General features: G+C 42.7%; 1 protein-coding gene across 5 annotated transcripts; it reads right to left on the bottom strand.

The window, feature by feature from the left end:
• Positions 1-3,948: 3,948 nt before the first annotated feature.
• On the bottom strand, positions 3,949-8,847 carry Rps27l (ribosomal protein S27-like). Of its 5 annotated transcripts, none has more exons than NR_154464.1 (5): positions 7,291-7,385; positions 6,532-6,640; positions 5,774-5,884; positions 4,754-4,830; positions 3,949-4,142 (listed from the first exon to the last, which is right to left on the bottom strand). NR_154464.1 is itself a non-coding variant. In NM_001311101.2 (5 exons), exons 1-5 carry the CDS (start codon positions 7,294-7,296, stop codon positions 4,130-4,132), a joined length of 318 nt encoding a protein of 105 aa, NP_001298030.1. In that variant the 5' UTR covers positions 7,297-7,385; the 3' UTR covers positions 3,949-4,129. The 5 variants fall into 5 exon arrangements, 4 of the variants coding, with proteins under 4 accessions (NP_001298030.1, NP_080743.1, NP_001348035.1 ...); NM_001311101.2 differs by having other exon boundaries at positions 4,754-4,832; NM_026467.5 differs by lacking the exon at positions 4,754-4,830.
• Positions 8,848-13,261: the final 4,414 nt, after the last annotated feature.

The raw sequence follows: 13,261 nt of genomic DNA, 5'->3' as shown, positions 1-13,261 counted from the left end.
ACATTTATACAGATAAACATTTTCTACCTTTCTCAGAACTCAATTGTACATTATGAGTTATTATAATCTGGTCAAGTTTATACAAATCCAGTTTATTATAACTGCTGCTGTCAACTATCAAATTATATTACACATTATTTTGCACTACTACCTCAGTGTTTTGTGGGTTGAACCATATGACATTCCATACTTATATTAAAGAAGAAATCACTTGAATATAGTTACATAAGCCTTATATGGCAACTTTAATTTTTTAGCATCTGATTTTTGACTACACACTAGATGGAAAATGGTACGATTGTTTTTATTTGCTTTTAGCTACTAATTAGACATATTTTTATGTGTTCTTTGATCTTTTGACTCTCCTCCAAGTTTTCCACATGCAGTCTGTTTACTCAGACCTGGAAAAAGAAGAGTATTTAAGAATTGCCAGGCATGGAGGCACACGCCTTTAGAGGAGGCAGATACAAGCAGATCTTTTTGAGTTCTGCCTGGTGTACTTAGTGAGTTCTAGGACAGTCAGGACTACAGAGACCCTGTCTCAAAAAACAACCTGCTCCTCACTCCCCAAAAATTCATTATGGACTTACTCACAGTATAGGATTAAGTAATCAGTGGATTCTAGCATTCTTCTAGCACATTGTTTAATAGGTGCAATTTCTTCCTGTTCTGGCACACAGTAACTTCTGGTGTGATTTTTCTGCCCTCTCTATCACAGGGAGAGCAGTTTTTACCTTCCAGAAGCTAGGTTGACTTTGTCCTTCTCCTGACCTGTGAAATGTGGCAGATGAGGTCCTGCTCGTAAGCTTTTAAGGAACTTTCCTGCTTGCTGTCACTCACGGAGGACACTGCAAGCTTACTGAAGAACCAAGATGTCCTAGACACCAGCTACAATCAGTTGTGAGGCGACTTAAGCCATGCTGCACCCGACTGAGCTTCATCTCCAGTTAAAGCTGCGTAAGGGAAACCTGATGAGACCTGCAGCAGAGTACGCAGCCAACTTACATAATCACGAGGAAAAATAAGTCATCACCGTCTTAGGCAGTTAAACTTGGGGGTGGCTTGTTTACAGCAAGCAGTCAACACAACTGTGCCTTTGCTTGCCAATAAGGACAATATAATTTTAAAATACTTTTATTTTGAATAGAAACAATTCCTTTTTTAGTTAAAAATGAAAAGCCCACAATTATTGGGAGAGCACTGCTTTTGTTAAACTTTGTATCATTTTATCTCCAAACTCTAAAGCACAAATTTCCTTCTTTCCTTACATCACAAACCAAAATTACTAGAACTTGATTCAATCCTAGCTATTTTGACCATTATCCTGTGTTCTTACACTATATACATATATATTCTCAGTGTGTATATCTATATCTAGGTATATGTGTGTATGATTTGCCAGTCCCAAAAAGTCGTACTTGTGGGATACAACTTTCTTAGTTCAGTTTAGTAAAATAAGTCACATGAAAAGATAAAATGGGCCTTGGCCAGGTGGTGGTGGCACATGCTTATAATCCCAGCACTGAGCAGCAGAGGCAGGCAGATCTCTTGAGTTGAAGGCCAGCCTAGTCTACAGAGTGAGTTCTAGGATAGCCAGGGCTACACAGAGAAACCTTGTCTAGAAAACCAACGGCCTGGAAGTACAGCTCAGTGATAAGAGCTAACATGCCTAAAATGTGCAAGGGCTGGTCTAATACAGTTACAAAAATAATCATAGTTTCATTAGACAATTTGACTGTGAGGCATGGTGGCACTAGGAAGGCAGAGGCAGGTGGATCTCTGTTGATTTTTAGGCTAGCCTAGTCTATAGAGTTCTAAGATAGAAAACGATGTTAGAGAAACCCTGTCTCAAAAAAACAAAACCCACAAAATTTGACTACAAACCAATAACAGTGTACTACTCAAAATACAAACTGAAAACCAAAGGTGGCGCTATAAAACTACTCTCCTATATTCTCATTACATTCACAAAAACACAACACAGGCAGGACTGGAGCCTTCTGAGCTCTGGGTCTGCACAGCAGTGGCAGCTCACTTCTGTTGCTAAAGACTAATCAGGACCAGACATACACCCCCTAAGCAGTATCTGAAAGTAGGCTTGACTTTCAAACCAAATCTTCAGGGCTTTTTTTTTTCCCTTTCTGGAAGTACTGGGGATTGAACTAGAGCCTCCTGTGTAATGGGCAAGTGCTCTACCACTAAGAAACAGGCGAGGATGTGGAGAAAGGGGAACACTCCTCCATTGTTGGTGGGATTGCAAGCTTGTGCAACCACTCTGGAAATCAGTCTGGCGGTTCCTCGGAAAATTGGACATAGTACTGCTGGAGGATCCCACAATACCTCTCCTGGGCATATATCCAGAAGATGTCCCAACCGGTAAGAAGAACACATGCTCCACTATGTTCATAGCAGCCTTGTTTATAATAGCCAGAAGCTGGAAAGAACCCAGATGCCCCTCAACAGAGGAATGGATACAGAAAATGTGGTACATTTACACAATGGAATACTACTCAGCTATTAAAAAAAATGAATTTATGAAATTCCTAGGCAAATGGATGGACCTGGAGGGTATCATCCTGAGTGAAGTAACCCAATCACAAAGGAACTCGCACAATATGTACTCACTGATAAGTGGATAATAGCCCAGAAACTTAGGATACCCAAGATAGAAGATACAACTTGCCAAACGCATGAAATTCAAGAAGAACGAAGACCAAAGTGTGGACACTTTACCCTTTCTTAGAAATGGGAACAAAACACCCATAGAAGGAGTTACAGAGACAAAATTTGAAGCTGTGACGAAAGGATGGACCATCTAGTGACTGCCATATGCAGGGATCCATCCCATAATCAGCTTCCAAATGTTGACACCATTGCATACACTAGCAAGATTTCGCTGAAAGGACCCAGTTATAGCTGTCTCTTGTGAGACTATGCCGGGGCCTAGCAAACACAGAAGTGGATGATCACAGTCAGCTATTGGATGGGTCACACAGCCCCTAATGGAGGAGCTAGAGAAATTACCCAAGGAGCTATAGGGAACTGCAACCCTATAGGTGGAACAACAATATGAACTAACCAGTACCCGGGAGCTCTTGTCTTTAGCTGCATATGTATCAAAAGATGGCCTAGTTGGCCATCACTGCAAAGAGAGGCCCATTGGACAGGCAAACTTTATATGCCCCAGTACAGGGGAACGCCAGGGCCAAAAAGGGGGAGTGGGTGGGTAGGGGATTGGGGGGGGGTGGGTATGGGGGACCTTTGGGATAGCATTGAAAATGTAAATGAGGAAAACACCTAATTAAAAAAAAAAAAAAAACAAAAAGAAACAGCCCTGGCCCGAATTCTTTTCTAATAAAGTTTGGGTACACAAGAAAACAGGTGGAATATAAAAAATGAGCCAGATGTAAAAGACGTAAATTGAGAGCATTTGCCATTTTGAGACAAAAGTCAAAGAACATTTAAGCATGGATCAGAACAGGAACATCATGGGTTGAAAGAACTCTGCCTATGATGTGGAAATTGAGCTGTAATATCCTAAGGTACATTTAAGTACACTCAATGCAATTAGAATGATCTGACAGTCAAATACTTAGGGTGTGTGCACTCTTGAAATGGGGCTCAAACTAGTCAAAATACACTTTTAAATGTTTTAACTTAGATCACATTCACAGTACAACTAAATGTATAGCATACCCACATGTGCTTTAAAAAAGAAAAGAGGGGGCAGGGGGCTGAGAGATGGCTCAGTGGTTAAAAGCGCTCACTGACTGCTCTTCCAGAGGTCCTGAGTTCAATTCCCAGCAACTACATGGAGGTTAACAACCATCTATAATAGGATCTGATGCCCTTTTCGGGTGTGTCTAAAGACAGCTACAGTGTACTCACATACATAAAATAAATAATTCTGAGAGAGAGAGAGAGAAAGAGAGAGAGAGAAGCAGAGGGAGGAACTTGTCCATAATTAAAACTTTATTGAAAAACTGACACCAAAATAGGAGATCATTGTTGTAGACTTTATAAAATCAAACAATAATTACATTGTCTTGGTAAAGTAACTGAAGTTGGTAAGGCTTTCTGTGAAAAACACAAATTCCGGAACTTCATAGCTCATTAGTGTTGCTTTCTTCTAAATGAACAGCCTGCAAAGGAATCAGAAGAGTGTATTAAACATCTTACTCTATCTTTGGTGTGATTTTAGTGGCAAAAAGTACTTTTAAATTAAAAAAAAAAGTCTTAGAAATCTTAGATTAGATGTAGGAATGTTAGATTTTAAATAGGAAACAAGTTTCCGAATATTATTATGACTAATATAAATTTGCTATAATAACCGTGTATGGGTTTATCCTGACATAAACACAATGGTTACTTGTTTTCAAATTATACCATGGAATCTATTTAAGACCACAAACCAAATTCAATCGTTCAAATTGTTTTAAAGATTCTTATTCTCCAATTCCTCAGTCCCTTTCATCTTCAGTCTCCCAAAAAAGTAACTTTGACTAGAGTTCTCAGATGTTAGCACTCTGCCATGAAGACTTTATTTGCTAGCATGTACATACAAGCTTCCAATGGCATGGCATGAAAATAAGTTCTCTGTGTAGCCCTGGCTGTCCTGAAATTCACTACATAGACCAGGCTGGCTTTGAACTCTGATCCACCTGCCTCTACCTTAAGCAATGGGATTAAAGGCCTGTGTCACCACACCCTTAACTCTTACATGTCTTATGTTGACTTTGGACTCTGCTCTTACCTAAAAATACCAAGTTGATCTTGGATTATTGCTAATTCACTTGTAACTCTTCCAGTGAAAACATGGAATTCACAGCTCTCTAAAACATAAGCAAATTTCTAGTACTATGGAGTTATAAATATGAACGTATTATAAAAAACGATATACACAATTATTTTATTTATAGTATTAAATGAAATCAAAATGTTAATTATATTTTCAAATTAAGAATGTTAATTTGATTTTTAAATTAAGCATTAAATAAGTTTTTTAAAAGTTATCCATGAAATAAAATATAGGGCATTTTAATTGATACAACTGAGGTATTTGATTCTTAACTGGCAACAATTTAAAAAACCTTTATGCACCAAATACATATAAAACAAAATATTAAAAAAAAATCTTATGGTTAATAAAAAAACCTGTGTTGTTGTGTAGGCAGTTATAGTTGCTTCCATTCTGACTTAATTTTATTTTAATCTAAGTTAAGCATGCAGGTGAATAAATCTGTAAGATTTTAAGTATTCTAAAGTTAGAAAAAAATAATGGCAGTATCATAAGTATAAAGTTAGCCACTTGAACTGGGGATTCTTTTTATCATTATATTTTTAAAAGTTTTATTGTTTTTAAATTTATTTTTATTTCATATGTATGGCATGTATGTCTATGTGCTGAATCCTGGGAACCAGAATTAGAGATAGTTGTGAGCTGTGGGTACAGGGAATTGAACTCAAGTCCTTTCAAAGAGGAGTCAGTGCTCTTAACCTTGGAGCCATCTCCCTAACCCCGAACTGGGGACTCTTTAAAGAGCCCACAATAAAACATTTAAAATCTCATTACCAGGTTTAAAAATGCCATACCAGCCAGGCAGTGGTGGCGCACACCTTTAATCCCAGCACTGGGGAGGCAGAGGCAGGCGGATTTCTGAGTTCGAGGCCAGCCTGGTCTACAGAGTGAGTTCCAGGACAGCCAGGGCTACACAGAGAAACCCTGTCTCTAAAAACCAAAAAAAAAAAAAAAAAAAAAAAAAAAAAGCCATACCTTCTGTGAGCCTGGCTTTTCCTCCTGTGGGCTGGCACAACACAGTTGAACAACCCACACAAAGAACCACAGTCTGTGCATGGCTGAAAACTGTAGTAATCTTGTAGCAACCTAGAAAGGGAAGGAAGGGGAACCATACATTAAAAACTTGAAAAGCAGATGAAAACACAGCCCCAGCTCTTCATTTTTCTTGATAGCATGTAAAGTACTTGTCATTTATATATTAAGTGATGTTTTAACAGAACTTAAGTTTAACAGAATTTCCTGTAAATTCTGTAAACAATAATTATTCTAGAAGTCACTTGTTTTTTTTAAGGTGAAACATTAAATTTAGTATTCCAGAACCGTTAACATTTCAGCATGTAACAGACATGTCATCTGTTTCAAGTTATAGCTTCAGTGTAGTGTTTTACTCTTAAATTCTGTTTCCATTTCCACATGTTAAGTACTAAACAGACACATATGGTATAGCAAACACATCAGACAGCAGTTTGAGAATGAAGAATCAACATATATTTTATTTGCATTGCAAAAAAGAAAATTCATCATCTTAATGATCATCTTAAGTTAAAGACTTAAGTCAACGTATCCTTTACCTGGCTCCCATATGTTTCTACAAAGGTTTGAGTATGTTTCTTTAAAATGACCCTTATGACAATTCTGTAATGTCATTTCTAGTCAACAGTGGATCCTGACTTATTAAAGTGTGAATCTTTCCTGAAACGTCCTTTAGGACAGGGAAATTTGAAATTTTATACCTGGACATTTCACATCCATGAAGTAAGAATTTGGGCTCTGAACCAGCCGTTTCTTCTTATGTTTTTTCTTCTCCTCCTCCAAGGAAGGGTGTAACAGATCTCTAGCCAGCTGTGGAAGGAAACATATTGTTACTACTGGAGTCACAGTACACGGGTGGCAGCCCGAATCACACGAGGAACGCAAAGCAGGAGCAACAGGCACACTCCGCAGAGGGGGTACTTAAGACCCTAACTTTTCAAGATAGGACCACTTTCACCCACACGTTGCCAGTCCTTTCCTGGCACTTTACAGCGCTCGGGCAGCATATGGGAGAGAGAACCCCTTTGTCGTTTGGCTGGGTAGCCATCAAAGCTAAGTAAAAACCAGCGTCTGGCTCGGGCCTCCCCGAAGCCGCAGCGCAGCAGATCAGAACAAGGCCGGGATGACCTCAGCCCCGGGGCTCCACATCCAATGGCCAGCACAGGGCTGCGGCATGCTCGCCCGGGGTGGAGTGAACGTGTCGGAAGCTGCGAGGCCCGTTAGTGACCCTGAAGCCCATGGTGAGCTGGGAGCTGCACCCCACGGGCTGGCCACTCACGCGAGCCCGGACAGGGCCCGCCACGCCATGCCGCGCCGTGTCGCCCGGACAAGTCTCAACAAGCCCGCCATGCCTCGGCCCGCAGGAGCAAGAGACGCCGCGGGCTTAGCCGCCTGCCGAGGCGCCAGACTAACAGAAAGCCTGAAGGAAAGCAAGCCCGAGCCCAAAGTCAAAAACTTACGGGCATGGTGACGGCTCCGCAAGCGCGGCCGCTCCAGGTCGCCGAGACGAACTGCTCGCTTTCGAGCGCCCCTCAGCAACTTCCGGGATAGAGGCGGCGGGGAGGAGTGGAGAGGAGTGGAGGCGGGGGCGACCGCTCTAGGCTCCCGTCTCAGTGGTACGGCTCCCGCCCTGACCGCCGGGCCAAGTCCAATGAGGGACATTTAAATGGCTTCTGCGTTAAACTCCGACTCCGCCCTGCACCCAGGCCGGGCTTCGGAGGCCCGGGCATTAGGCATTAGAGGGAAACCAGACCCGAGGCTGCAACTAGCCTGGTCTCCCCTGTTCATTGTGCGGGGCAGCGGACAGGGGGACACACGGAACAATAATCTTTGTTCTTCGCTGTATTACAAACACCATAGGCGAGCCTGGGAGGGGGCTGGCTCAGCGCTTAAGAGTGTGTGTTGGTTAAGACTGTGTACTGCTCCCGCAGACGATCTGGGTTTGGTTTTCAGAACCGAGCTGGGCGGTTCGAAACTGCCTCAAACTCAACTCCAGGGAGATCTGCAGGTCTTTTCTGATCTCTATGGCACTGCACTCCCTATGCGCGCGCGCGCACACACACACTCATAATTAAATTTAAAAATCTGATTTTGGGGTTGGAGGTGTAGCTCAGCTAATAGCATGCTTGCCTTGCCTTCATGAAGCCTTAGGTTAAATCCCTAACACCACTAAATAAATAATTTTTAACTAGAAAGATCCCACTGACGGGTTGTGAAACAAACTTCTAGTCTTGTGTCTGTGCCTTCTAAGGAGTGAGACTTGAAGTTCTGCACCGGATAGGCTTCACCTCCGGTTTGCTTTGCTCTGAAATAGTTTTTTAAACAAATCCCATTTGCTGCTGTGTTTGATATGCCTCTGTCTCAGAAAACGTGGTAGGTGGCACCTAAGAAAGAAACCTGATATTGACCCCCTGGCTTAAACACACACACATACACCATTTATAAGCTTGACCCTAAGACTGTCCTACCAATTTGGGGAAAAAAAAAAGATGTATAATACTCAATTTGCATAAAGCAGAAGAAAATTAAAACACCGCATTCCCTCATGGAGGAGTGCTCACCCAGTAAGTAAGAAACCCCGAGTTTGATTTCCAGCACTGGATACATCTAGGGGTATGGGGCACACTTATTATAATCCAGCACTTGGGGTTTAGGCAGGAGGGTTGGAAATTCAAGATCATCTTCAGCCATATGGGGCCATCTCTGGAACACCAAAAATGAATAAACTGTAAGTCAATACTAAATATGGTGATATAGATAACTATGTAAATTATTATGTGTGTACGGGGAAAATAATGGTCCTAGAAGTTCCAATGTCTCAATGTCCATGGTCTGTGGTTACTTGACGAGTACAGTTAAGGCTGCAGTCTGCATGAGATGCCTGCCCTAGTCTCTGCCATTTGAACACTTGAGACCCAGTTGGTGCGGTTTAGGCTTAGGAGGCTTAGGAGGTGTGGCCTCATTGCAGAAAATATGTCCCTAGAAGCCAGCTCTGAGGTGTTAAAAGAGTTACATTCCCAGTTTGCTCTCTGCCTCACGCTTGTCCTTTAAAATGTGACTCTCAGCTTGCTGCTCCCGTTGCCATGCCTACCTGGTGCCACACATCCGTGTTATGATGGTGATGGATTCTTACTGTTCTGGAACCATAAACCTAAATAAACCTTTCCATCTAGAAGTTGCCTTGGCCATGAAGTTTCTTCACCATAATAGGGTGGGGGTGGGGATGGCGGTGGGGGTTGGCGGTGTTTGTTTTGGTTTTGATTTTTGGAGATAGGGTCTTGCTATATAGCCTCAGATAGCCTCAAACTCCTGATTCTACTGCCTTAGTGTCCAGCATGCTGGGATGCAGGTGTGTGCTAACACCACAGCAGACATTGCTACTGACGTTGAAGATGGAGGAAGGAGACATCGAGTCAAGGAATGTGGGAGGTTGGTACAAGCAGCAAACCAAGGGAGTGAATCTCCATAAAGAATCTGCTCTTGGGCTGGTGAGATGGCTCAGTGGGTAAGAGCACCTGACTGCTCTTCCAGGCTGCTCTTCCGAAGGTCCGGAGTTCAAATCCCAGCAACCACATGGTGGCTCACAACCATCCGTAACAAGATCTGACTCCCTCTTCTGGAGTGTCTGAAGACAGCTACAGTGTACTTACATATAAAAAAATAAATCTTTAAAAAAAAAAAAAAAGAATCTGCTCTCCTCCACGCTGCTCAGTTTCAACCCAGTGAGATCTGGGTCAAACTTTCAAAACACAGAACTTTACCATTATGCATTTGTATTGTTTTAAACCACTATATTTATGGTAATGTCTTACAGAAATAATAGCTGAATGAAGGAAGACCTGGGAACTGGTCTTAACTTTCACTGTTTTCTTCCCTTACTGCTACTTTTCACAACTAAACAACATATAAAGAACCTTTTTATAGATAAGGCCTTGGCTATATCAGGATTTAAACCGTGGGACCTGTGAGATGGCTCAGAGGGCAAGGTGCTTGCCACCAAGCTGGTAACCTGAGTTTGATTCAGGGAACTCATGTGTTGGATTCCCTAGAGCTGTCCTCTGACTTTAATAAACATGCATGCAGTGTTGGCACACATGATAAATAGTGTTTAGAACATGTGTTTAATTTCAGATTGTGAGGCAAGAAGAAGAATTAGGATTTTCTGCCAGATGGTGGTGGATAAGTTATTTCTCCATTGAAATGAGTCAATTCAAGTCAGATTAGAATATATAAAGGTAGGTTTATTGGGAAGCAGCTTACTGGTCCTAAAGAATTAGGCCAGGGAAGGTGTGTGTATGTGTGTGTATGAGAGAGAGGGAGGGGGTGGGGGGAGAGAGAGAGACTGAGGGATGCTGGGAGAACCTGAAGGCCAGGTCCATTTTGGTATGTTAAATGCACCTCAGCTGTTTTTCTTGGATCTGAATTTCAACGGTGGTGGTACCTTTCTTTAATCCCAGCATTCAGAAGACAGAGGCAGGCGGATCTTGTAGCCTGGTCTACAGAGCAAGTTCCAGGATAGCCAGAACTACACAAAGAAACCCTATCTTGAAAAGCCTCTCAAAAAATTATTAAACATTAGGGTTCTCTAAAAGGATAGAGCTGAGAGAGAGGTGGGGAAAGAAGGAGAAGAAGAGGAGAAAAGGAAGGGAAGAGGAGGAAAATGGGGGTGGGGGAAGGGAGAGGGACAGAGAGCAGGGAGTGGCTGGATAGTCCATCAATGACTGTCGTCATGCTAGAGAAACTGAGAACCCAGTGGCTTCCCGGTTCAGGAAGCTCACTGCCTTAACAGTCACAATCTGGAAAGTCTGGAAGTTCCCTGGAGAGTCCAATGTACTAAGTCTAACTTAAAAGGCCAAGGATTCTAGAGTCTGTCAGACAATGACGGCAGCATGGCCATACCCACTCAGAAGGAAAGTGGCATATGGCCACAGCCTCCATCTCGCTTCTCTTTTTATCCAGGCTGGAGCCTGCTGGAAGGTGCAATTAAGGGTGGAACCTGCAACCCTACCCAGTCAACATCACACATGGCAGTCCTCTGTGGGCAGTCCCCCAGCGCACTCCCCACCCACCCCCACAGTGCATTTCTTCAGTCCTTGCCCAGTCTTAATCTAGTCAGTTAACAATGTCAACCCTGCCCCTGGAACCCCAGAGTGTGACAGGCCTGAGGCTCTCCCTGTTCTATGCTTGAAATGTACAGGAGGATGCTAACCATTGTTAGGGCTTAGCCATTCAGGCCTTTGCACTCTGCAGACCAGCAGCATCCCATCAACTTACTAACCATTTAGAAACAGAGACTCTTAGGGCAGTTTCGAGGATCTTCAGAGCCAGAATCTGAATCTCATCACATTCCAGAGATGTGTGTAAACATCCCCAAATAAGAAGCCTTAACTAGACTTACAGAATTCTTTGTTCTACGTATGGCGCAGAGGGTGTGACTTAGGGCCAGGCACATGCTGAACACATGCTCCCTGAGCCACACTGCCAGCCACACACTGCCTCTTTCTGGAGTCTTTTTTACCTTAAAAGTGGGAATGTCAGATTTTTGCTACTCCAGGGACAAGAATATTTCTCTTGATGGGAGCAAGAGATCATCCACCTTCCCCTGCAAGGGGCATCTGCTTCTCATGCCAGCGAGTCCTGCCCTCCTGTACCATAGGATGCTGGACATTAATAGGACATTAGAAGCATCAAAGCAGCGGCACCGGACAATTAAATGAGAGATCCCGTGACTGTCTTTAAACACCTCTCCAGGTGATTTCTATGTGCAGCTAGGGGTGAGAAGCACTGCTGTGAGTTTTCAGGACACAAACAGATCCTCATCCAAAACAAGTGGCACTTGATGTTGGACTTTCCAACCTCAAGAACAGTGAGTGGTCTTTTTTCTTTTTTTCAAGTACTTCTATAGTTCTTCTTATATTGTCTTTATATATTATTATTATTGGTTATTTCATTTATTTACATTTTAAATGTTATCCCCCTTCCCAGTTTCCCCTCAGAAAACTCCCTATCCCATCCCCCCTCCTCCCTGCTTCTATGAGGGAGTTCCCCCTCCCCCCCCACATTCTCACCTCACCACCCTAGCATTCCCCTATGCTGGGGCATCAGGCCTCCACAGGCTCAAAAGATTTTCCAACATATAGCAAGGACACATGCTCCACTATGTTCATAGCAGCCTTATTTATAAGAGCCAGAAGTTCAGTACCCCTCTTTTAAATGTTATATATAAATAAACTCAGCCAGATGTGATGGGTGTGGCTGTAATTCCAGCATTTGGGAATCAGTGGCAGAATTACTGAAAGGGTTCCAGGCCAGCCTGGGCTACAAAGTGAGACCCAGTCTTAATAAACAAACAAATGGAACTTTAGTAGCCAGATGAGATCTCCTAGAATCTAGCCTGCCAGCCTTCCAGGGTCAAGTCTCTGGCCTTCTCCTCATCTCCCCTGCCATCTCTGCCTGCAAACCTTCTGTCTGCCCAAGCCACCAGGGAAGAAACAGAGCTACTTACTTTGAGTCATAGGAAGGCACTCTCTCCAAGCTTCTGGTGATCCTGCAGCCCATAGGAAAGATGCTCTGAGGTCAGCATAAACGAATGGCTGGAACCTCTCCCTTTTGTGGACTCTTATTGCCTACATTAATCACTTTTTAATAACCACTGCTGTCCCATGCATACTTTGTCTGTATTCTTTCGCTTAAAATTCCACATGCCACTCAAAGGTCAGGGTTTGTTCGTTCCTCAGATGCTAGAAATGAGCTGCGAAAGCCTGCCACTTGACACAGCTGACTCGATGGCTGCTCTTTGTGGACTAGCTGTGTGGTTCAGCTAGAATCCTTCTAGTTTCAACTTTTCTGGATCTTTCCTGGTGAATGCCATTTATTATTCCTCCCTTAATTTTTTGGATGAAGAAAAAAAAAAACCCAAAGACCTCTGAATTCTGGGTAGTCTTCAGTTAATTCACTTCTAGAACCGGGAGAATAAGCTGTACTTGTTTGGGGATTGATGACAACACAATGAATGTGGCTTCTTCTCTTGGGAAGTGTGCATAAGCGAAATAAATGGAATTCTTTCCGATTTTCCCTTAGCTAAAAGCTGATCAAAAGGCTGTAGCTAAAGGGCTCAAAGTGTTAAGTAGAATGAATGGTGCTTTCATTATTTACAACGAAAAACTCCACTATTAATGGAATGTCTGTAACATACAGAGGGCAGATAATGTAAACCCCTCTCTTGGGAGCATGGAGACTTAACTGAAAGCTGTTTTCTTGACTATAAAATGAAGTGTGTGTGTGTGTGTGTGTGTGTGTGTGTACAGGTATGCATATATGTGTGGGTGCACATAAGTATGTGCACATATGTGTGCCTGTGTGTACAATGTATATGCACATGTGTGTACATGTGTGTAAAATGTATATGCACATACATGTGCATGTGTGTAC

This window comes from Mus musculus, chromosome 9, assembly GCF_000001635.26.
Source record: "Mus musculus strain C57BL/6J chromosome 9, GRCm38.p6 C57BL/6J".
Taxonomy (NCBI): Eukaryota; Metazoa; Chordata; class Mammalia; order Rodentia; family Muridae; genus Mus; species Mus musculus.
The sequence above is the reverse complement of the archived record's forward strand: the minus strand, read 5'-3'. Positions and strand labels throughout refer to the sequence as shown.